The sequence below is a fragment of the Anoplophora glabripennis genome, unplaced genomic scaffold (assembly GCF_000390285.2).
Source record: "Anoplophora glabripennis isolate ALB-LARVAE unplaced genomic scaffold, Agla_2.0 scaffold467, whole genome shotgun sequence".
In the NCBI taxonomy this organism is placed as follows: domain Eukaryota; kingdom Metazoa; phylum Arthropoda; class Insecta; order Coleoptera; family Cerambycidae; genus Anoplophora; species Anoplophora glabripennis.
Window position 1 is genome coordinate 77,213 of NW_019416580.1, and position 27,217 is coordinate 104,429.

The following is a 27,217-nucleotide window of genomic DNA, read 5'->3' on the forward strand; positions in this document are numbered from 1 at the left end:
ATATATATATATATATTGGGTAGAGTGAATTGAACTGTGAAAACCGCATCTTTAATTTATTCAAGAGGTATGGAAAAATAATTGGATTTTATTTTTTGTCGATTTTTATGGTGTTCAACAACTTTATTTTCGGCTTGTGAAATTATTTTATTTGTATATCTTTTCCTCCTAAATGTTTGTATAGTAAAAAAAATAATTTAAATTTTAGTTTACAATGTTGTAACAATTAAATAGATTAGCCTTAGAAACACATTAAAAAGGAAGTGTTAAATTTGTAATGTGCAGTCAATTTAACTCGACTTGCAAAATTCGTCTCAAAAACTCTGAATACGTGGGCTCTGCGTAGCTCGCTCCTACATCTGTAAAGTGTTTACAGCGGTGGTCATGGTTACCGTCGCACAGCAGTGAAAAAACGAGTGGGGATAACACATTTACATGCAATTTCGGCTTTGTTTAGTACGACCGTAACCAAATAGTAGCTATTCACGGCTTTTTTAATTATTAAACGTAATTTATTCAGGTGTAGTGTTACTTACGTATTGCTTCTTGTGTTTTTTTAAAAGACTGTTAAGGTTTAATTAATTGTAAAGGCAGACTAACATTAATGCTATCTATTGAAAAATAAATGATGCAAGAAATACCAAACTTTAATGGAAAAATAATTGAAAAGTTTATTTGGGACAAAAATAGGAGAATGGACTTTTACTTTAAAAAATAATATTGATCACATTTCCCTCTATTTCTATAGCACTTAAAATAAAACTCCAATTATATTTAATTTTTTTTTCAATACTTTCTACCTAAATTTTTCCGCCCTCCCTGGTATGAAAGTCAAGAGCCGCCACTGTTTGTATAGCTAAAAGATCTCTATCCATATGCTTCCAATTTATAAAGAAAAGTTTATACCTTAATTGAAAAAAATTAGTGCCTCTCGTTTTCTCGCATTTTATTTTTATTTTAATTTTTTAATAAGTTATGTTTAAACGATTGCACAGCGAGTAAACCATCAAGCCAACTTTTTAATTTGACGGTTTTTTAATCCCAAATTTTATTCTACCCAACAATTTCCTTTATTTTATTCTAAAATTCAGACATAACTTCGAACCTATATTAAACAACATTTTTGTGTAGTTTAAAATTAAAGGCGATGCACTCTTATACTGAACACTCTGTATATGCAAATTTAAAAACCTTCATCGAAAACTTGTTTTAAAAATTAACAAAAATTGTTAGTAATATTTACAATATAATACCTATTATAATAAAAATATTTTTCCTCTTTTCTACTCTAACGGTAAACTTAACTATGTTAAGAGAAAAATTAAAACAAAGAAATATTTAAATCACTTGTTATTATACTTGCACAGCGATGGTAGACATAATTTTCTAGAAGCATATGATAACAAAAATAGATACAAAACAGTTGACCATCACGCTTGGGTGGTAATTACAGTAACGTATTTTTAATTGAGTTCACAGAAGTATGTAGTTGTTGGCTCATTAAGTGACCTTGAAAATATAATTACCGATCCAAGAGCGTTATCTTGAGCGTGTCACTTGGCTTCATATCACATTATTTCCTATTTGTCGCCGCCAGTTGAATAATTGACCTTAACCCACGAAACCAACTCCTACGAAATATGTATGTAGAATTATCAGTTAAGTTAGAATAGGTCTACAGCTGTTCCTAAGAAAATATCAAGTTAATCAAGTGACCTTTGTTATTGTTTAAAGCATTCTAAGGGGAATAATGGTAATAATAAGTTAAATTTGGATTTCTAGGATTAACATAAAAGTGACAGCATGCTTTGATTTTTTTTTAAATGGATTTATAATTTCATTTGGAATATTAAAAAAAATTTGTATACACTTTTCTAATTAACAAAGTGAAAAATAGTGAAAAATTCGAAAAATATTTCTTATTAGATATTCAATAACCCTTAAACAAGACGAAAAATCGAGGGTAAAACTGTATCGTGGTGTATCCTGAAGAAATATGGTCATATCCTTCAAGCATATCCTTAAAAGCTAAAAGCTCATAATAAATGAATCTAATTTGTTTTATATTTATATTTAATGTATCACATTTAAATATTTCAAAGCAAAGATATATTTTAAAAACCATAAACATAAATATGCAGTATTTAGTGCAAAAAGCGACGAAAATACTAGTCTAACTAATAATATCGAATTTAATGTCACGATTTAATAAAAAAGTTGTGTACTCGTATATATCTGGAAATATTTCATTATCGACATGCAAAATTAAAGTTATAATACAAACGAAAGGTGAAGGAATCCACAATATTTTATTTAATTCATAGATAACAGATTCGAGTTATTATTTCAACCAACTTTTTTCACATTTATTTTAAAAATGACGCATCCTAGCAATATGCAACGAGAAAACGTTATAGTAAAGTTTTTGGTACTTTAAATTAATGGTAGGTTAAATTTGAAACGGCTTAGTCATGTATTTTAGTTTAGTATAAATAAAAACAATGACACCGATTTTTCTCAACGCTAATATTTAAATGTAAATATTTACTCCCACATTTAAGACCCTAAATCGTTTAGTGCAGAAAAGTGGGAAGTAACAAACCCAAATATTCTTGTTCTAAATAATTTACAAATAGAAAGTATGAAAATACAGCTAGAAATAAAATAAACAGTAATAAAATAAACTTTAATTGAGCATATGATAACTAAATAATATTTATAAACTATTTTATTTAGTTATGCCAAAAAAATAACAAACAAGATATTGCAATGTGACTCAATTACTTTTAACTGCTCTAGTTCTTTGATGATAATTTGCGATGGACAAACCCATCTCGTGTAACGGTTTCCTGTCCTATTAAATAAATCGCAGGTAATATATTACAATATGTAAAATATTCGACACAAATTCCGGTATTAAAAACTTAATAAAAACGCGCAGCATTGAATAAACATGCAACAGAACGAGGTTTCCTACTAACGTACTTTCTTTTCTCTGTATTAATACTGGTTGTGGTTTTTTCATGTCCAATATCTATTTGCTCTTACTAAACCATCTGTTTTTTTGGCTTTTTCACTAGCTTGTTAGTAGTTCCTCGGGTAAGTATTTACTTTGTAGGCATACATGAGTACATTGTGTAAACAAATTTACATACAGAACACAATATTGTTAAAATAATAATGTGAAACTATTTTGTAAAACTTACATAGTTCTTAGGGTGTACATATTAATTCAGATAGTATCATTTTTACACAGCGTACAAGTATTGTCTGAAAATATTTATTTGAAAATATAGAGAAAAAAAACATGGAATTACATGAAGAAAATATACCAATTTAAGTTTTCATATATCTAAAGTAGAAATTAATAATAGGAAAAGTTACACTTTTTTATTTTATTAGCTTATATTGCACTTAATAGCAGAAGAGGCAATAAGAAACAATTTCTTCAGTTTTATTGTAATGTCTATAGAAATTACTACGAATTTTGCTGATACAAAGAAGGTTTACCTAGCAACGAAGTCGAAAGAAATTTTCAGGACTAATTCATGAGATATAGTACTTATATTTTCTCTTAATAGTTTAATTATAAGAAAAATCAATCAATTCAATTGGAATTATAAGAGAGTCCGAGGGGTATCATAATAAGAAAAAGGTAGTCAATGTCACAGAGAATGTTCTTTTAGAAATTTGAGAATGATGTTTGATCAAAATTTATATTTCTTGATTTTTTGTAGTTCGTTGATAGTTAAAAGCCTAAAAACAATGCAAAATAGTTGATTTTTAACATACCGAAATAAGTTTGATTATCAGAAGGATTTCTGTATTAGAGATAAAGAAAACCTCTAATTGGCAAAGCAACCCAGAATTCAATGCTTATTATGATTCCCCAGAGACAGCAATTGAATTTCTATTCATTTGGATCCTATAAAAAAAGCGAAATTGTTTCCGTTCTTTGTAATCTCATTGATAAATTTTCCTTTGCTTAAATATTATGTAGGTACCTAACACGTATAACAGTAAACATTATTTTTTATAAAACTCAATATGGCCAGAGTTCTCTAAAACTGTGGGTTAATAAAGAAGAACTATACCACTGAGAATAACACAAAAATTTACATCAGAAATGTTCAAGAATTTTTTCAATCGGATTATAAGTAACGAAGCTATAGGTACTTTGATTTAAAAAAAACTCAAATTCAACTGCTCTCTAAATAAAATCGGAACGATTAATAATTCAATTTTTTTCAACGGAAACTTTTTAAAATTTTACATTTCTTTACTTTTTTAAATTTTCCTCTGGAATAGTGCTCGAAATTCGTCTATTACAATAAAATTTAATTGTCCTTTTATGTGATCAGCTGATGAGTTTTTAACGTAATTTCGGCAGCTTTTACAAGTGAACAATCAGTAAAATAAGATTTGCTGCAACATTGACATTTCGTTTGAGCTATACACCTCGAATTCTTCTTAATTGCGTCAACACTGGATAATTTTAATTTTACAAACAGAAACTATTTATACTCCTACCATTACAGATACTAATATCGTATCTTTAATGGTAGGAGGCTGTGAAATTTTGAAAATCTTGGAACCCTTAGGAATCTTCTAGCAAAAAAAATGTTACTCTGGTTTTTCGTGTTTGGTGAAATGTATCAGTCCTGACAATTTCTCATAACGTCATTGGTATACCCTGTAATAACAAACCATACCACATACATAAGGAATAGTAATTTTTTAGAACGCTACGATATAACTTCAAATGCCTACAATTCTGTTTATCAGGGCATAAAGTTAAGATAAAATAACTACCAAATAATTACTATAGTATAAGGGTAACAGAAATAAAATCATCCTTAAGAAAATCCTGAGATTTAACTAAACAATATTTTAACAGTATTTGCATTCGCTTAGATTTAGTGGCCGAGATTAAAGCAATAATATAAGATATGATTAAAATGAGAAAACAGTAAATAAGACACAGTTAATGATGTAGATCATGACCATTATAACAAAAGATTATATCCATAGTGGGTATTGTAATGCATTGGTTTAATGGGCGCCTGTAAAAGTAATGGATAATATTATTAATTAAAAGGCAACTTTGTTCATTAATTGGATGCACAAAGCACAGAAAGGTCACCCGCATCCCATGAAGATGATCGTGGTTAGTTTTGTTTAACATGTCTAGAGATGGGTATATTTTGATACATTACAGTTTGCAATTATGTCATCTAGTAATACGACTGTATTGCTTGAATATACCTACCTATCAATAGATGGAAAGGAAAAACATTCCAAATCGAAGCAAGAGAACTATGTAATACTCGTTGCCATACGTATTGATTTATTCACAAATGCTTAACTAAACAGCACTAGTCCTGTTTGTCCTTAAATCTATTTCCTTCCTCACCAACCTTCCATATTATCCTTTCGTATGACTGACATTCACGACGAATCGTCCAGGACCTGGCGGCCAAGCGGTGCCTACGCAGGTACAGCCCTTGGGAAACGGCCAATTCAGGGCAGAGTTTGTGCCCAGGGTTGTTGGAGAGCATCGCATCAATGTAAGCGTCAATGGTATTCCAACTGCTGGTAGTCCGTATGCTGCTAAAGTCTACGACGTGCAGGCCATAAAGGTTAAAGAGGCGGCCAGTGGAATTGTGGGAAAGTCAGTAACATTCTTAGGTGAGTTGAGAAATGATCTGATTATTATATGATTTACTCGTATAGGTTGTATGTTACGGTGCTTTATTTCCAAAAAAAATAATAAACTTGTAAAAAATATAAGGTAGCGCTCGTCAATTAAAAACATAAAAAGTTCCAACAAGGGCGCATTATTACTTTGTCTCTGAGATACAGGATGTTATTTTTTATTTCTTCAGTTGTTTCGAATGGTTTTTTCCGAAACAACATCAGTAATTTAAATCAAATTCAGCTAATGGTGGTCATTTTCACCATTTTGTGTGACTGTGTTAAAATAAGTCATTTTGTTGATAAAATGGGTACTATTCTAAAATCTTTTCACAACCCAAATTACACTTTATTTAATAGTCATCATTGAAAAAAATCAAAACAATAAAGTATTAACACCCTTGATCTTAGAAAAAAAAAACAAAAATTAAATGATCTTAAAAGAAACTTTTTGTCTTAATTTTGGAATTTCTCCATGAACAATGACATATTTTTGAAACACCCTGTATATTAGTATAGTGCGAAGACTAAAGTATTGGTATATTTATTTTTTTAATAAAAGAGTTACATTTGTTTTTTTTATTTAATTAAAACATATTTTGATGTAAAAATGTTATCAATTTTTATGTCATTTTGAACTGACAATCACCCATTATTTTTTGGCATTAGGTGACTTCTTATTTAAGAAAACGAAAAAACCGATTCAAAACATAAATACAGTGTGTCCCTGGACTCCCTGGATGGGGTATCACACTTTTTTATTGTTGATATTTCGACAAAAAGTTATTCTTGATAAAAAGTTTTGATTATCTTGGGCAGCCATGGGCTACTGTATAGTAAAAAGTAAATATGGGTGTAATAAAATATATAGGACGTCCGAAAAATTTCCGAATGTGAAATTTTCTCTAAGCAAAGCGCCTTTAATTTTTGTTATCGTTAAAAACTGTATTTAACAAAGTTATTCGCGAACTCAAGAAATGCTTAAATACGAGTTTCAGTCAGAAAAGAACAATAATCACATTTTGCAAATAGGAAGACTCGATTTTTAACTATCTTATTTAAAGCAAACAAAAATTGTAAAAGCTAAGTAAACTTTTATTCCAAATTTAATGTTATACAAATATAGCTTGGTAGAACAATTTACAGATTGGTTGCCACGGCGTCGGTTTAGGTTTCTTGACATTTCAAGAGATATATATCGCTCTTTTCCTCAGAAGTTAAGTCTGAAAGTGTTCGAGTTTTTGAAAAGAGTCTCTCGAAACGTCAAAAAACCACGTGATAACCGACCCGGAAATTATTCTACCAATAACTGCCACGGTAGCCTGTAGACCAAATAAAAGTAGCTTTTCTAATTAAAAGGTAGAAATAACAAATTAGAACTTGAATTAACAACAACGAAACAAGTCCTATTCAACTTGTAAACCTCCAAGTACAACACATTTTACTAATCATTTTCTAAATTCCTTGTACACAGACGAAATCATTTATTCGTTTATGGTGACAACAGCTCCCTAAATTTTTGGGTTAAGTAAATCAATGTTATCGTCAAAATCGTTCGAATACACTTTTCGCTTTAGGAATCCCCATAAGAAATACTCTAATGGGGATAAGTCGGGTGTCCGTGCTGGCCAATGTATTGGCCTGCACGCGACATGGCGTCCGATCAATTTGTTCGGGAAATAAAGCCAGTTTCTCATTAGAAGTGTGGAATGTGCAGAGCATCCGTTTTGTTGAAATATAATTTTCTTCTGAACTCTAAATTTTCGCTATATAGTTCTGCCAAAATAAAATTATTGGGAATTTCCAAATTCGAATTTTGATTAAGATTTTCTTCCAAAAACTAAGGACCAATAATTTTATGATACATTATGCCATACCAGACATTTATTTTTTTTTAATTTTTGACTATTAGTTCGAAAATAGAAAATTTGGATTATCTTTATCTCAGTATCCACAATTTTGAGAGAAAACCACACCATTATTGCGAATATTGATTCATCAGTAAAACATTGTGATGAAAGAATATGTTTTCAATCAGTTTCTCGCCCATTAGTAAACCAAAGTCCAAATAACGACCATTATTTCCATCAAGCAATTTATGATTAAAGACTGGTTTGAATGGATAGATTTTGTTGTATACTAAAATTCTTTGAATATGAAATCTGTTAATATCTCTGTTTTCTGACGTTTTCTTGAGTGATATCTTTGGATTGTCTTATACAGAGTCCATAACTACAACAGTAGATATCACTGTATTCTTTTTTTATCTTTTTAATATTTTATACATCACCAGTGGTATCGAATTTTATAATTAGCTTGCGAACTGCTCTACGAGTTACAGCTACATTTGGATACTTTTCATTAAAAATGTGTATTGCATATCAATATGAAACATTACCGATTCCATAACATTTCAACATAAATTCTTTGCTCTAAGGTTAGTATTATCAATAAAAATTATTGGGTGGGCATTTAATAAAAAATAAATATGTTGACTTTGACATTGATAAGGAAATATCCATGGTAATTATGTATATAAGATAGTTAAATTGCGGCGTCTTTTTATTTGAAAAATATGATTATTGTTCTTTTCTGAGTAATCCCCGTATTTCAGCAATTCTTGGGTTTTCGAACAACTTTGTTAAAGACAGTTTTAACGAAAACAAAAATTAAAGGCACTTTTTATTACATATTTGATTACTGACCATTGCTTCCCAAGATAAGCAAAACTTGTTATCAAGAATAATTTATCTCGAAAAATCAACAATAAAAAAGTTCACAAGAGTGCGGTACCCCATCCGGAGACACACTGTATATTAAAACTGGAACTGACAATCTTAGAATATTCCGAGGTAAACTTTGAAATTATTTATCCTGAGTAGTGACTTTTTTATTAATAATTTTTATATAATGTAAATTGAATAATATCGTTAATGTATAATTTATAAAACTATTCATTACTGTTAATAATAATTAATAAATTATGTCAGTTGAAACCAGCCAAGCTGGTCCAGGTAACCTAGAAGTAACGGTGAATGGAGGTTTGGTGCCAACTTCAGCACAAGCCCAGGGTCCTCACACGTACGCTATATCTTTCACACCCAGAGAAGCCACCGTTCATTCCGTTGACTTGAGATTTAACGGTCAAGATGTCCCCGGAAGCCCATTTAAGTGCAACGTTGTCCCTGCTGCGCGAATATTGTCCCTTGAAACCCTAGATAAAGTCTCGGTCGGTCGACCTTGCACATTTGTCGTCGAGAGTCCGTCACCTCCCGTAGTAGAGATCCTTGGACCTGCTCGTAGACCTTTGGTTGTTCAGGTAGTTTGAAGAAGATATTCTTCTTGGGCAGATGAAAAAGTTTATGCTCCCCAGGTTAGTCTCCAAGAAAACACGGAGGGGAAGTTCGATGTGACCTTCACACCAATAGACGTAGGCGACCACAGCGTTGAGGTTCGTTTGGCATCAGGACACATAGAAGGAAGTCCTTTCCTTATAAAAGCTTATGATGCCAATCGTGTCACTGTGACAGATATCACTGATGGAATTGTTGGAAAACCCGTTTCTTTCAGTATCAACGCATCGCAAGCTGGTGCTGGTAACTTGGAGATCATCGTGGCAGTTGGAGGCAGAAACGTTCCCAATTTTGTTCAAAGCGAGGGAAACGCTAGATTTAAGGTTAATTTTAAGCCGACAGAAGCTGCCACACATACTCTGAGTGTTAGGTAAGTACATGGTGTTTTTGCGTAGTGGCAACAATTACCAGGTGACTGATATTTTAGGTTCAATGGACAACCCGTACCGGGATCGCCTTTCAACTGCAAGATTAGTCCTGGAAATACGCAGCCCAGGGTACCAGTGTCTGGTTCCGGAATTGAACTGTCGGCGGTAGGGCATCCAGCTGAAATTAAAATTGAAGGCGTCACAGGTAATAGAACTTTTCAGGCCCTTATGCACTAGCGGAAAGTTAAGGTGAGGCGCCGTTGTGGTGACGGACTTGCAGTTTTAATATACATATTCGGTGATATACACATTCGTCACCGTACATTTTTCACTGTAGAGAGACTACGGTCGACATCTGTGGTCTTTTTACTCATAGTTTTTTTATGGTAAGGTGTGATGCCGTACGTCCATTCTGCTTGTGTATATCTTCGTATTTTCTGTAAGGGAACAGACAATCGCCAAGAAAGAAAAATAAATAAGTACATAGTCCCTTTATTACTTACTAGATACTGGAAAAAGAGTTATAAATGTTTTTTTGTCAAAAAAAGACTCATACATTCATTTGGAAAATTTGTTTAAATATAATTCAGTCGCCTACTTGTTTTTCACTGTTAATTGTGAGTTTGTCTTTTAATAATTTATTATTTATTGACACATGTGCAGTGTTTCAACGGAAGCAGAAAAGAAGAGAGAAAACTTATAAAGTAGGTACGATAGGTGGTACCTGTGTACCTCTTCACCGCCCAGAATTACCTTTCACTTTCTTAGCTTTAGCTATAAATCTTTGACCTGCCCTTGATGTTCTCGGGCTAGGCTTTGTAGGGGCGGACCTACTATTGGAACTCCTAGACCCGCCCTAATGTTCATTTCGGTTCTTAGACCCAATAAGAATGTTTATATTTACATATATGTATAGTAGGATGGCCCAAAAAAAAGGAATATTTTTTCCGCGTTTCTTGTGAAAATACGTTAGTTTATTATGTTTTAAGAGCTCCCTCAAAACACCATCTCAAAAAAAAAATTTTTTAGAGGTCGCTCAACAATTTAAAAAATTTACAAAATCGTCAAAAATTAAATTTTTTTAAAATTTTTTTCTCGTTAATTTATCATTTTCTTGGTTGAAAAAAATCACGATTCTGAAAATTTCAAATCGATATTTTAATTTCTAAAGGTCACTCATAATAATTATTTTAACTTTCAAAGTAGTGTACCGTGTACCTACCTATGTTTTCGAGCGACCTCTAAAAATAAATATCAACGAACTAATAATTTTTTTATTGAATTTGATGAACAAAAGAAGAAGAAATAAATGACGAGACACTTAAATTTTAGAAAATTAAAAAATTATAAATATTTGATACTCGGAGCGATAGTAAATTTTGCCTCGAGAAATTTTTTAAGTGTCTCGTGATTTATTTCTATTCTTTTGTTCATCAAATTCAATAAAAAAAATTATTAGCTCGTTGATATTTATTTTTAGAGGTCGTTCGAATACATTTTAGGTGCACTACTTTTAAAGTTAAATAATTATGAGTGGGCTTTAGAAATTAAAATATCGATTTGAAATTTTCAGAATCGAGATTTTTTTCAACGTAGAAAATGATAAAATAACGAGAAAAATTTTTTTTTTAAATCAATTTTTGAAGATTTTGGAAATTTTTAAAAATCTTGAGCGACCTCTGAAAAATTTTTTTTGAGCTGATTTTTTTAGGGGGATTTTAAAACATGATAAACTAACATATTTTCACAAGAGGCACGAAAAAAATATTCGTTTTTTTTGGGCCACCTTAATATATAGTTAAGAATTAATACTACTTTCTAATAATTTCTTTATAGAGGACCCCTGTATATGTTGGCCTATTTAATACTACATTTTCCTACATTTGAAGTTGTTTCATGAAACGAGAAATAAAAAAGTTTTCCATCTTTTCAACTCCATCAACTCCTGAATAATATGCATAATAGTTTTATATATTTCAGTGTTTATTAAATCTCATGAAAATAAAAAATAAACCAATCAAATTTGAGATGGCATTTGAATATATCATTTTTCATCAGTTCATCCTTTTGACCATGTATAGCACAGATATAAAGGCTACTATAAATCAGCAAGACAATTTAATAAATGTGGTTATACTTATATTATAAGTCATATTTTATTATAGTCGGAAATATATCAAAATAAATTAGTATAAGACTTCCTTACATCATAAATTTGTTTCGTAATAGTCGCACAAGCATTTTAATTTTTTATTTCAGTGTTTTTATTTAGGTGTTATATGAGGTGGTCACAAACGTATTGCTAGTGAAACATTTCGGTTACATTTGTATTTAAAAAAGAGTCTCTAATTACCAAACTTTTAGGGTGCAAGCAGTCATAAAATCATTGCAGATTTAATGAATTTTTTACCATTACTTAAGTTGTCAGCCACAGTTAAACTAATATCTAATATTTTACATATACGTGATATTTAAAAACTACATACGTTTGGAACAAGTGTCCTTTTTCCTAAAAATAATCTGAAGAATCGACTATTTTTATTTTCAGTGACGTTCTTAAGGACAACTCTGCATACATATTTTTGTTAATAATAATGGTGGATTTTGTGTTTTAAATCAGTTTTTATACCGTTTTATAGACACGAATTATGTTACAAAGAGAAAACTATTTTACTTTTCTTCTTATGGAAAAAAATACGAATTGTCGTATTAAAAAATTCTTGTGTTTTGTGAATGTACAGAAATATAGTTTTATGTTGCCAACTGATCCTTAGAACTCAAAAAAAAATCAGTAACCATTTTTCAACATTTGCTATATACAGGATGTTCTCAGATCGCCTTTGGTGTAAAAAGAATCTGCAAAATTTGACTCTTTAGTAAACGAACTACGTAATTATAAAATAACTTATATTTATTTCTTAAAGATTAAGTTGATCTTGTCGCAAAAAAATCTATATAATATACATACAGGGTGTTCCTAAATAAGTGTCGCAACGGAAAACTGTAAATTCCTCTTGAAAAAAGAAACATTTTTTTCCTCTTCCATTTTTCTCTCCGGGCTTTCGCTTTCGAGATACACGGTGTCAAAACTTTAATTTTTTTTTAGTTTTTCGCCAATATCTTAGGAATCGTTTGAACTACAGGACTGAGCTTTTGTACACACATTACCACTATTAATAGCTACTTTTTCGCACCCTTCTCGAATTCATTGGACGTGCCAGTGGTGGAGATTTTAAGGTATCGTAAGGGTTTTTCCCCCCCTAAATTTTACGCCACTGGAAAAATTGACTTTTGACAGCAAATTCTAAAGCGCCAATGAATTTTACACAATAAGAGTTCTCTTGGTTCATTGCTCTAAAGTCAACCGTTTTCAAGAAAAATGACTTTTTATGAACAAAAGCAAACATTTTTGCTAACGTTCCATGTCAATACTATCGAAAAGTTGACCGATAGAGGTGAAGCCGCAGCGGCAGAAAGAAACATGATTAGAAGATGTAATGCGTGCATTCAAGCCAACGGACGTAATTTTGAACAGTTTCTGTAAATTTTACTCGCCAAATTGATAAAAAAAAGTTAAAATCCTATCTGTTGTTAAATTTCGTTAAAATTGTTAATTATTACTACCTATTTTTTGAATTACAAAAGATTTTCGAAACGTTAGCAAAATGTTTGCTTTTGTTCATAAAAAGTCATTTTTCTTGAAAACGGTTGACTTTAGAGCAATGAACCAAGAGAACTCTTATTGTGTAAAATTCATTGGCGCTTTAGAATTTGCTGTCAAAAGTCAATTTTTCCAGTGGCGTAAAATTTAGGGGGGGAAAAACCCTTACGATACCTTAAAATCTCCACCACTGGCACGTCCAATGAATTCGAGAAGGGTGCGAAAAAGTAGCTATTAATAGTGGTAATGTGTGTACAAAAGCTCAGTCCTGTAGTTCAAACGATTCCTAAGATATTGGCGAAAAACTAAAAAAAAATTAAAGTTTTGACACCGTGTATCTCGAAATCGAAAACCCGGAGAGAAAAATGGAAGAGGAAAAAAATGTTTCTTTTTTCAAGAGGAATTTACAGTTTTCCGTTGCGACACTTATTTAGGAACACCCTGTATAGGTACACATAAGATATAAAAAAATTTAATTTGATTAAAAAATGTTTTAACTTTTAAGCAATTGACACTTAAATTTTTTTCATTCTGTATATGTAATTTGTAAGAGGTGAAAATTTTTACGATATGTAAATTAGAATTAAAATGTATTTTAAATTTTAATTGTGAATAATTTTCTCGGCATTTTTTTTTAATATCTTATATGAATATAGCAGTTTTTTGTACTGAATTATTTTTTTTTGCTTATGTGAAGGCCTACTTAATTGATTAATAATGAAAATATGTTACAATTTAAGTACATTTCAACGGATTGGGATTATTATTTTTTTTAAGATGATCTGGAGACATCGTGTACATATTAAACTTTGAAAATATTGATTTATTTGTATGTTTCTTGTTGGCTCACATAGAACTTCATTTTTGTACTTTTGAATACAAGCAGAATTTTCCCTCTTCAATTTCAACAGTACACACTATAAAACATCTACAACGTAAAAATTTTTTTTGGGCCAAATAAATATAGTTTCCGTTTCTTATTCTTTCTAATATTATAAATGTCACGAAAGTTTTGCCAAAGTTTTGGTTAGGTACTATAAAAAATTATGAAAATTTTAGAAAAATAAATCAATAAGTGGTACTGTTTACAAAGTCATAAAACAAGCTACAGATCTGCCTGTGTCTCAATACAGCAAGACAATTTTCTTAAAAGAAATACTAACAAATACTACTAAACTAATATAAAAAATATACTACTAAATGCTACAAAATAATGTTAAATAAGTACCAATAAAAGATATCCGTTACAAATCTCTTTCTCAGCGGTACCGCACAGTTTCCGTAAATCTTTCAAACCGATGTGTACAGGTTATCAAGTATACGAAAAGCCCCAAGTCCTAAGCAATGCCTGCGTTAAATTAAAAAGGGAACACATTGGGAAAGAAAAGAATGACAATTGCCGTTTGGATTTTAACAGAATTAAATTTCCAACACGAGACTGGTGTAGACTGAAGTACACTGCTTTAAGAGTTCCAAAATTATTATAAAAATAATAAAGACTAATACATTTAGAAATGTTTTTCCTTTTTCATGCATCATATTCCGTCTGATTACCCACAAAGACAATACACAAATAAATCTCAGCAGTATGCGATAATGTGCATCTATAAACGTGACAAAATGAGAGCATTTTCTACATTTGACGACCTGCACGTCTGTCTCTTGGTTGGACTGCAATTCCATCGCCACAACATCAACAGCGCCACACCTTACTTTTCCACTTACACGGAGCAAGCCTTATTCCGATCTTACTTTCTATATAAATACTTCTTACATTAGGTGGAGAACCTCAGATCATAGCCACAGCGCCAAACGGGAAAATCCTTCCAACGAAACTGATCGTGAACGAAGACGTATATATAGCGAGATTCATCCCAGAAAACGTTGGCCGCCACTCGGTAGCCATTCTAATAAACGATCAGCATGTCATCGGTTCTCCGTTCAGTTGCAATGTGTATGACGTGAATAAGGTCATCGTGACCGGTTTGCCCGGACGTAAAAATGATCTGTCCAGATCCATAAATGATCTGAGTCTAAGAGATATCGGCCCCGCAGAAGTAGGAAAACCCGTAACGTTCAGCGTGGACGCTGCCCAGGCCGGTGAAGGAACCCTGGAACTCGTCGTTTCCACGCAGCACACCACCATAAAGGCCGAGGTCGTTGCATGCGCGAGGGGGTTGTACGACGTCACCTTTGTCCCTCTTACAGCCGAAGATCACTTTGTTAATATAACATTTAACGACATGACAGTGTTAGGAAGTCCCTTTCATTGCACCGTCGTCGAATCGACGCAGTATTTCCAGATAGGCTCAATAGCCTACATCGACCTTCCTAGCGACAGTCACAGAATAGAAATTAGTGATCCCAACAACCATCACGCCAAATATATTGTTAAAAACTACAAAGCGGAATTTAACTTAACGCAAACCGGAACGTATCGGGTGCAGATAATCAAGGACAATGAGATAGTAGGCACTCGAACTCTTCATGTGTTTGATACCACCAAAATCGATATAATCAATGCGCCAGAAGCTATTTGTCACAGACCTGCAGTCATCGGAATCAACATGAACAGAGTTGGCCCTGGAAAGTTAACAGCTGCAGTCAAGGTAAGTTTTTTCATATAACTAATAAATCGATTGCGGAAAATTTAACTTTCATTTGCATATTAGTAACCAATTATTATGTGGTTGTTTGAGAGAAGGTCGAGAGTATTTACAAATAGAATGAAGGGAATTGTTTGAGTACCTAAATATCAGTTTTATGTGATTTTACTCCAATCTGCTATTGCGAATCTGATCGTTAGAGTTATATAGGTTTTAACAAATCGCATAAATCATATTACGATGATTTTTCAGGTTATTATACCGCAGTCTATATACCTGGTCTACGCCATTTACAAACTTACGTAGCTAGGAATCTTTCACCTGCCCCTTGTTGTCGAACTAGGTCCACCTTGATGTTGAGTTCTTATTGTTGGTTCTAAGGCTGCTGTGGACGAAACCGCTCTTCAGACGATGGTGACCCTCAGAGTCGTTCTACAGTGGTATCTGTAACTGGCCACTGCGGAACATCTTAGGAAGCCACCATTGTTTAAGAAGTGACAGTAGCGGCCTTAAAACCAAACCGAATTGAATATAAGGGAGGTTCTACAGCAAGTCAGCTATCACACAGTCTGGCCCGAGAACAACAAAGACAGGGCAATGATTCCAATCCATGATTATGAATGTGCGACGACAAGGTATATAGGCCACCGCATAACAATCCGAAAAACTTTTAACTATAAATATAAACACAGGCCGTAAAAGCCTTAAAACTACTACTGCATAAACCAAACTTTACCTGAAGATAGAAATTCCACGAAATAAAATTATTGTTCTCATAAACATCGGCATTAATTTTTTTATTATTTCTACAGTGTATTGAAATTGAAATTTCTGGAAATAGTTCAATGTATTCGAAACGCCTAACGATAAACCAATAAAAATGTACACAAATATTTCAATTTTTATCCTTTGTAAGTCCAAATGACAACTATGAATCAAAATTATTCAAGAACTGGTAAAACCAGGGACTAATAATTTTTCACATATTTAAACAAAACTTTCAAAACTTTGAAATTTCGGCTTCTTTGCACAATTATTTAATTATGAAGAAAAAAATTACGTAGTCAAATGGTGTAGTCTTTCTAAAAAACTAACAAGTTTAATACATAAACATAAGACGTTTTTTATGTAAAAAATTCCAAATTTTAATGATGTGATGTTAAATAAATAAAAAATTGTGGGACCAAAATAGATTAGGCATAATTGCAAGATATTTAGATATTTTAATTCGCTTATCTTTAGACGTTTTGAATATTTTAAAACAAGCAATTAAGGAACATCTTGCATCTTATAAACTAAACTTTTGCGGTCATTGGCTACGGGTTATTTTTCTCATTCTCAGAAGTTTCATAACCAGATAAAATTTGGATTATGCACTCTAAATTTTTTTGGAATTTGGAGACAACATAATTGCTATCAGTTGAAAAATAATTAAAAAAAGAAATTGTTTACTACTTAGACGTAAAAAAGTATATATTTTTTTGAGTAATATCCCGTTCTCTCTTTAACAAACCTAAAGAAATATATTTTATAAATTCGGGAATAGAGGTACTATTATTACATTGTTTGAACCGACATTTTTAAATCTGTACAAAAGAACAATCTAAATAAAATTTTTGGAATTTGGAATTTTTGGTATTAACATTAGGTACTAATTTAATTTAAATTAGGTTAAATGTACAACTGAAAATTTATAATTATTTAATGGTAATAGAACCCTGAATATAATGCGTTACAAATATACGATTAGATACCGTTNATTTACATACTTAATTTAAGATTTACATACTTTATATTTTCATGTTACACTGAAAACTGAAAATTTTATTACCTGAAAATTTACACTCTTTAAGCCCAATTCTACATAACCCCCTATCTCCTAGCTATGTTACAGTGTACAAAGAAACATTTTTTTTATTCTTCTGTTGTATATATTTTTAATTTTTTGGTTTTATTTTTTTTTCTGTTTTTATATATTTTTTATTTTTGTCCATTTTTTTTACTTTCTACATTATTTGTAATTTTAAATTGTGATGTGTTAAGTTTTTATATAATTTTGTTTCATGGATTTAATAATTATGTAATGTAAACTTATTGGGTTTTAAGTTAAGGAATTTAGGGTTTATTATACTATTTTTATTTATTGTAGAGTTTGGTTATGGTATTAAAGTGTGTAATACGAAATTATGAAATGTGTAGATCTTAAATTGTCTCCATCTTCAAATGTAGAAATAATATGGCGTAATACTTGACCTTCGTCTGTGAGGTTATATTGAACAAGAAAATTTGAGTTTGCCAAGGAACAACAGAAAAAATTAAAGAAAAATATAATCATTATTCCGATAAAATAGCACATTTATTGCAAAAACGTGTTATTATCGATAGCATTACATATATAGTGATACACAAACAGTATAGTACAATGCTAGATGGAAAAACGTGCAATAGCCTGAAATCATCAGTAGCACTTTTGGTAGTTATATTTGCTATATCGGACTTTTAATTTTTGACAGTACATAAATTCAGATTCAACGACGAAAAAAACTACAGTATACCAAGTTTGAGTGATTACGATTGAAAATAATTGACGTTGATACAGATCAAANAATTATTTAATGGTAATAGAACCCTGAATATAATGCGTTACAAATATACGATTAGGTACCGTTAATTTCATAAGAAGTAAGTTTTACAAAATCTGCCGATTTTGTGTGTGAGGACGACGAATTTTACATCAAATATGACGTAACAATCATCTTCTACACCCGATAATGCACCCCTAAAGAATTAAATGCACGTCGCGTCGCACAGGTGGATTAAAACGACATGTTAGGCGACAAAAATTTGTATCAATATCAAATTTCACTCGAAGTCACTGAAGTTTTTTGATCGCTAAATCTGAATACATTGTTAAAAATTAAAAATTTGATATAGCAAATATACAGGGTGATTCATTAACAATGGTAAAATCGAAAGCTGAAGATACTACACGTGAAATGGTAACCATTGGTGCAAACATGCCATATTGATAGTTTCGGAAATACAGGGTGTTGAAACTTAAAATTTTAAATCATTGTTTTGCGATTATTCTGAAAATATGTAGGTTAGGAACTTGAAAATTTGTGAAAGATGCGTGATGCAATTTCAGCGTTGCTCATAGAGGACGCCACTTGCGACCAATTTTACTGAAAATTTAGTTAATACCTTTTTACCCTGTATATGAAACTTGATTCAAAATCTTAAAGAGCAATCATTTTTCCATTAATTATCTACTCTTGTTTTTCGAGAACACTATGTTTTGATAATACGAGAAATTAAAAGCGAAACAAACTAAGTGTTTCTTCATGTTATTACAACAATTAACAATAAAACAAATGAAATACGTAATAATGATTTAAAGTAATTGTTCGAAGAACCGACCGTTGCACTGATACACTTTACAGAACGTTTTCTGAGAGATTTTCGAGTTTGAAACAACATATTGGTCTTGCGTCTGACTTCGTTGGAAGCGATTTGTATTCTTTGCCACAACTCTTCATGCGAACCAATAGATTCTTTGTAAACTATATCTTTAATTCGAGACCAAATAGAAAAATTAAGAGTATTGAAGTTCGGACTTCTGGGTGGCTAAGCACAAATGCTTCCACCGAAATGAAACAAGAGTACATAATTAATGGTAAAATAATTTTATGTTAGACATATGTTGGAAAGGCTGCACGTAATAATAAACCTCGAGCTATTCTAGTAAGTTTCTCCACTTATCAATTGAAGAGGGCTGTGTTTCGTAATAAGTCCAAGTTGAAATCTACTGGGTTGTCTATCAAGGAGGATTTGACGCCGTCAAGGTTTAAAATCTTTTCATACGCTTGTGAAAAATTCCATTTTCGTAATGTTTGGACAAATGATGGTGAGGTTTTTGCTAAAGTTAATAACTCAGTGTTAAAGTTTAAAAGTATTACTGACATTGATAGTTATCTATTACCGAGAAATAATTAACTGTAATGTTTTTGGTATTGCTTTATTAATATGCCGAGCACACTATATATTTTTTTTTCTCTGTCTCTTTTTCTCGTTTGCTTTGCAAAGAGTATTGTGTTACTTTTTGTTAGCTGTAAGAAATCTGCTTTTTACCTTATTCTGTTATCTAGTATTAAGTATATTTTTTATATATGGTAAATTTTTCATTTAAATGTGCACATCTAAATATTTGGTCTCTGCTACCTAAATTTAATGTTCTGAAGAATTATATTTTAGAAAATAACTTTGATATTTTTGCATTGAGTGAGACGTGGCTAAATTCGTACATTCCTGATCAATCTTTGAAAATTGATGGCTATACTTTAATTCGTAAAGATAGGAATGGAAGGGGGGGAGGAGTAGCCTTTTATTTGAAGTTCTCATATTTATTTAGCATCATCGACACCAGCAATGATCTAGAACAGCTTTGGATTACTGTACCTATTAATAAAATTAATTACATATTTGGGGTCTGCTATAATCCGCCTCGAACAAATTCGAAACTTTTCACTGATAATTTAGAAGAATCTATATCTAATTGTATGCAATTTGGAGATAATATTATTTGTTTTGGTGATATTAATATTAATTTGTTATCTTTGGATTCGAATGCAACTCGCTATTTTTTAAATATGCTTGAATCACTGAATTTTCATCAAATTGTTAATGAAGCTACACACGTAACTGCTACTAATGCATCGTTACTTGATGTTATTATATGTAATGATTTGAACATTGTCTCTTTGGTAAAGGTTGGAGGTCTGAATATATCTAATCATGATCTTGTGCAATGTCAAATTTCTTCAAGTCCTGCTAATGTTACATCAAGGTTTTACACTTATCGTGATTTCAAACACTTTGATGAAGACACATTTTTTAATGATTTGTTAAGATTACCGCTTTCTGATTTATTTTATATGACAAATATTAACGACAAAGTTAGTCATTTGACGTTGCATCTCTCAAACCTTTATAATAAGCATGTACCTTTGAGAACGGTACGAATAACAAAAAAGAAGGCCCCTTGGTTAACAGATAATATCAAACTGTTAATGAGACAAAGAGATAAGGCAAGGTCTGAATATAAAAGAAACTCTTCTCCTGCTAAATGGAACTATTTTAAACAGTTACGGAATGCAGTTAATCATGCTCAAATTGTGGAAAAACGGTCTTATTTTAATTATATTTCAACTAATAAAAATTCTAAAAATCTGTGGGGGGAGCTTAAATCATTAAACATTGTTTCTAATAGCTCTAATTCGCCATTGCCTGCTAATTTATCGAATCCAGATGCTATTAATAATTATTTCATAGACAATATTCCAGATAATATAGGTGACAACTCTAGCATCTTTGATTATTATGATTTCAATAAAGTTCTTAACTCAAGTTTTAAATTTAAACTCGTCTCAATAGATACCGTGCGAAATGTCCTCCAGATTATAAAAAATTCATCGGCTGGTGCTGATTTGCTTAGTATATTTTTTATAAAGCTATGCTGTCCCTATATTTTATATTATGTTGTTCATATAATTAACAGTATGTTTATTGACTGTCAATTTCCTTCTTCCTGGAAAATTGCTCTAGTGACGCCAATTCCTAAGAAAGGTGATCCTAAGACTTTTTCTGATTTACGCCCTATCAGTATTTTACCAGGATTGTCGAAAATTGCGGAAAAGATAATTGAAATTCAAATTCGTGAATACTTAGAAAATTATAGTATTTTACCTGTTTTTCAGTCTGGTTTTCGTCCTGGGCACAGTTGCTCTACAGCTCTAATGCACATTATTGATGATATTGTGGACGCTACTGACTCGGGAAAATGTACGCTCCTAATTTTACTTGACTACAGCAAGGCATTCGACACCATAAATCACGATGTTTTAATTGCTATTTTAAAATCATGTGGTTTTGAACATGACAGCATTAAGTTGCTATATTCATACCTTAATAACAGGACACAGTTTGTAAGAGTCTCTGAAAACCTATCTCAATCTAGATCTATCTGCAAAGGAGTCCCCCAGGGTTCCATATTAGGTCCTTTGTTATTTACAATTTATACATCACAATTTATAAAATTTGTCAAATATTGCTCCATTCACATGTATGCTGATGACACTCAATTATATTACTCGTTTTATCCTAAAGATTATCAATCAGCTATGCATAAGGTAAATGATGATTTAAATACAATATTTGATATTTCCTTACAGCATTCTCTTAGTATAAATCCTTCTAAAACAGCCTTAATTTTATTCGGCAAGAAGACTAAAGCTTTTGATATCTCTAAATTAATTAAGATTAATATAAATGGGCATTTGCTAGAATTTTCTAAGAGTGCAAAAAATTTAGGTTTAATCTTAGATTCCAACTTAAGATTCAGGGAGCAAGTTAAAAAAATGGCCCAACGAGCATACCTAGGATTGCGGCTTCTGTATCCCCATCGTAAATATCTAAACATAAATACTAAGAGAATGCTTTGTGAGACATTGATATTATCCCAGTTTTCATTTTGTGCCCCTGTATATGGACCTTGCCTAGATCTTGACAGCAGCAACCTCATCCAACGCGTTCAAAATGCGTGTATACGTTTTATTTTTGGTATTCGTAAATTTGATCATGTATCGCATAAGTTGCATGAACTTGGCTGGTTGGATATGTTCAAACGGAGAAAACTTTACTCACTTTGTTTCTTTCATAAACTTTTACTTACTAAGACTCCACCTTATCTATATAACAAAATTGTATTTCGCAGTGATGTGCATAATATTAATATTAGATCCAAAGGTTTACTCAGCCCTCCTCAACATAAAACGTCTTTTTTTGAGAGAGGTTTTAAATACAATATATACCGGTTGTACAACAGCGTCACACTCGGTGCAGGATATATTAGTTGTGCAAAGTTCAAAAAATTTGTTAGGACAATGTTATTTTCTTAGGTATGTTACTTATTTAACGCTACTATTGTTATTATTGTTGTAATTTATATGTTTACTGTGATGTAATACTGACTACGGTGCTTTATATATTAGATATGTGGTATTCAAGGGTTAAGTGGTAGAGCACAATTATTGTGAACTTCCCCTTGAGATTTCCAAAACTATGGATAACCTTTTTATTTTTGTGCTGAATGACTTTTATTTTTCTTTTGGAAATAAAGACATTATTATTATTATTATTATTATTATTATACAGGGTAAAAAGTTAACTAAATTTTCGGTAAAATTGATCGTAAGTGACGCCCTCTAGGAGCAACACGCATCTTATTCGTCGCTTAAAAAAAATATGGTTTCACAAATTTTCAAGTTCCTAACCTACATATTTTCAGAATCATCGCAAAACCACGATTTAAAATCTTAATTTTCAACACCCTGTATTTCCGCAACTATCAACTTTCGGATAAGACATGTTTGCGTCAATGGTTACCATTTCACTTGTCGTATCTTCAGCTTTAGATTTTTCCATTGTTAATTAATCACCCGCATACATTGGGATTACCAAAAGTGCTAATGAATGTGTTTGGGTTACATTATATCTTCTAAAAATTAAGAATCCACTAGTATGATATAGCATATGATTTTAAATACCATAATTTAAGATATACATACTTAATTTAAGATTTACATACTTTATATTTTCATGTTACACTAAAAACTGAAAATTTTATTACCTGAAAATTTACACTCTTTAAGCCCAATTCTACATAACCCCCTATCTCCTAGCTATGTTACAGTGTACAAAGAAACATTTTTTTTATTCTTCTGTTGTATATATTTTTAATTTTTTTGTTTTTATTTTTTTTTTCTGTTTTTATATATTTTTTATTTTTGTCAATTTTTTTACTTTCTACATTATTTATAATTTTAAATTGTGATTTGTTAAGTTTTTATATAATTTTGTTTCATGGATTTAATAATTATGTAATGTAAACTTATTGGGTTTTAAGTTAAGGAATTTAGGGTTTATTATACTATTTTTATTTATTGTAGAGTTTGGTTATGGTATTAAAGTGTGTAATACGAAATTATGAAATGTGTAGATCTTAAATTGTCTCCATCTTCAAATGTAGAAATAATATGGCGTAATACTTGACCTTCGTCTGTGAGGCTATGTTGAGCAAGAAAATTTGAGTTTGTCAAGGAACAACAGAAAAAATTAAAGAAAAATATAATCATTATTCCGATAAAATAGCACATTTATTGCAAAAACGTGTTATTATCGATAGCATTACATATATAGTGATACACAAACAGTATAGTACAATGCTAGATGGAAAAACGTGCAATAGCCTGAAATCATCAGTAGCACTTTTGGTAGTTATATTTGCTATATCGGACTTTTAATTTTTGACAGTACATAAATTCAGATTCAACGACGAAAAAAACTACAGTATACCAAGTTTGAGTGATTACGATTGAAAATAATTGACGTTGATACAGATCAAACACGCGTCGTCGGTTTAGCTTTTTTAACGTTTCAAGCGACGTATTAGACGAAAAAATTAACAGACCCATATATCTCTCGAAACATCAGGAAGTCTCACGTGGCAACCAGCCTGGAAATAGTTCAACCATTGACAACTGCCACGAAACTCTATAAACCAAATCTAAATATATCTATCTTCTTTTTTTAAAATCTCACTTTTAGTTTGAGAAATACGTAACTTTTTGTGAATGTGATAAAAACGTTTAATTTTTCCATTACGTAAATTAAGAAGAAACTATAATTTTCAGATTAACGTTTACAGTGCTCTTAATATTAGTATATTTCAAAAAAGTTGCTTTCATTCAATCAATAATAAATTGATAATTATAGTACCTACTAAAGTGAATTAAATTTAATTTCGTCTTGAATTTATTAAAATAAAATGAAATTAAGTAAACTGATTTTATCAATGAACGTTGACTTTCGTACTAGTTTCAATATCCATTTCATATTTTCTGTCACATGTTTTCTTTAATCTACATTTAATATATATTTATTTAGGTTGCCAACAAAAATGTAGCTCACAGTGTGAGACAAAGCCCTACAAATGCTAATATGTGGGAAGTCGTCTTTCATCCAGTACAAGCAGCCCCTCACCGTGTTACCCTGTTTTACAACAGTGTCCCCAAATTTGGTGTCCTAGAAGTACCAGTTAAAGGTCCTGGCAATGAACCGTGGGCGGCTGGATTAGGTAGGTAGAACTAATTAATCATTCGTTCAATATTTCATATCTTCATTTTAGGTTTGTATCAAGCCAGAGTCGGAAAAGTCACTTCTTTCCACATTGAAACTCTGGGAAGATCCGCTAGAGAATTTGACGTTGTCGTAAGCGGTCCTACCGGATCAGCCGTACCCGTAAGGTGTTATCAAACGAAAACCGGGAAACTCCAAGCTGAATTTACATCCAGAGAAGTTGGCCCTCACACGATTGAAGTTCTACACCAGGCCAAACATGTCAGCGGTAGCCCTTTCACTTGCCAAGCTTTCGATCCCGATAATGTAAGGATTCTTGATATTCCTACAACACAAGGAAATGTCGGAGAGAGGATTTCATTCAATGGTATTGATTTTTATTCATTTATTTATTTACAAGTTTTACTACTTCGACCGAAATATGTGATTCCAATAAGAGAGCTGCTTTAAATTCTTAAAAGTACACATATGTGGTAATTACAAAACTAAAAAAAAAAAAAACAGAATTGCATTAACTTATGGTAAATATAAGAACATACTTGTTTAAAAATTTCATGCATGTGTTAATAAAATATAAATACAAATAAACCTAAAATTAAATTATAATGTATGTTCTGTTTTATTGATATTTAAGTTTTTAGTTTTTTATGAAGAATAAAGATAAGTGAAATAATAAATAAGAATAAAGTGAATAAGTGGAATATGTAACAAAATAACGATATTTATTGAAGTTAAAATTTAAAAAAAAATATAATTCAGTAACATATTTGTGATAGATTGGATTCCAAACAGATGTAGCATATGACTTCGCATTAAAAAAATATATAAAAGTATGAAAGACTTGATCAACGGAACATCTTTACCAGTTTTCTTTATGAAACTCAAGTTTTTTAATGTTTTTCTGACAATAAAATAAATACGATATACGAAAGTCAGTTTACTATTTAGATCACATCCAACTCTCTGACATCTTGTAGAATCTGCAGTCTATTTATTAGATTTGTAGATGTCTATTTCCGGGAAAGGTATTTGGGAAACATTTTCTAATATTTAAGCATAATGAGTAGAAATCTATTCTATTAATATTAATGACTTCTTGTACAGAGAATTGTCGACTTTTATTTCCAATCTTCAATTATTTTTAGATAATTAAAATATAATGGATATGTACAATATCTGAAATTTTTGCTAATGTCACTAATGAATATGGAAATCAATAGGAGACCCAAGTGAGATCCCTGCGGCACAACTGATTAATTTCTACGGGTCTATATAATTTTTCAATATCAAGCTTATAAAGCAGATTACTGTGCATAGCGTTAATTCTCTATTAACAAAATCAAATCAAAACCTTTTGAAAAATCAGTGCACACGGCGTTTATTTGATATTGATTAATCTTAGCTATAAAGTTGCACTAGAAGTAGAAGGGCTGTAATAGTAAAACAATTCTGGATGTACAGGGGACCCTTACAAATACAATTTTGTAAAGAAAAAATCAAAAAGGTCAGTTCGAAATTGATTTAAAAATACACTTCTGCACGGCACTGGAAACTGGTCCACTGTAAAACCTGACCTCGCACAATGCTACCGGTATGGCGGCGTGATAAAAACGGAAAAAAACTTTCGCAAGGAAAGAAATATGTAAATAGAATTTTATCGCACCTATTTTATATCGGCAAATTCAAAAGTTTTACCTTTATTAATTATTAATAAAATTAATTTGTGTTTTTAAATAATAAAATCATTTGACATACCCGATGCTGCAACAGCAATTGTTCAAAATTTTATCCACTCACGTGTAAACACATTTGGGTCTGTCTTACTCACTTTCTACGAACTAACACAAATGATGTCTTGCTTCACCATAACACAAATACTTCACCATAATACAAATGTTGTCTTGCTTCACCATAAATTAAAACGATATCCATCAACTCCGAGTTGCTATACACGAAAGCCATTTCTGACACTAACTACTAGAAACTATTGTAAACACTATCGCAACGACGATTATAAAATTGGATTTCAGTATTCGGAGTCGCTAACGCCACGTGGCTCTCCACGAGTATTGCGAATGACGCTAGAGACTGCAGTTGTCCAGTGATGTAATGCTTGAAAGTACTTCAACAATTTTTTTCTAGGACACTATAAGGACTTTACAAAAAAATGTTTTACTCCATTTCTCATGCCGCATCTATTCCCAAATTCTTTTTGGATAAGTTGTGAATCACCCTGTATACATAGGTATAACTTTTTCAACTGTGTTAAAATTTGTTCTTTAAATACGTAATTTATAAAAATAAATTCTGCTACATTTGACAGATTGTGATAACAACAAG

At 31.2% G+C, this 27,217-nt stretch overlaps 1 protein-coding gene across 1 annotated transcript in view; it reads left to right on the forward strand.

Annotated features, from left to right (window-relative positions):
* LOC108910726 (filamin-A) overlaps window positions 1-27,217 on the forward strand; it is a 110,779-nt gene that overhangs the window by 69,260 nt on the left and 14,302 nt on the right. The window contains exons 4-10 of the mRNA XM_018715424.2: window positions 5,467-5,688; window positions 8,685-9,013; window positions 9,068-9,417; window positions 9,475-9,620; window positions 14,856-15,685; window positions 24,686-24,875; window positions 24,927-25,244. Coding sequence (XP_018570940.1) covers window positions 5,467-5,688; window positions 8,685-9,013; window positions 9,068-9,417; window positions 9,475-9,620; window positions 14,856-15,685; window positions 24,686-24,875; window positions 24,927-25,244 — 2,385 coding nt within the window. The remainder of the gene's footprint in view (window positions 1-5,466; window positions 5,689-8,684; window positions 9,014-9,067; window positions 9,418-9,474; window positions 9,621-14,855; window positions 15,686-24,685; window positions 24,876-24,926; window positions 25,245-27,217) is intronic.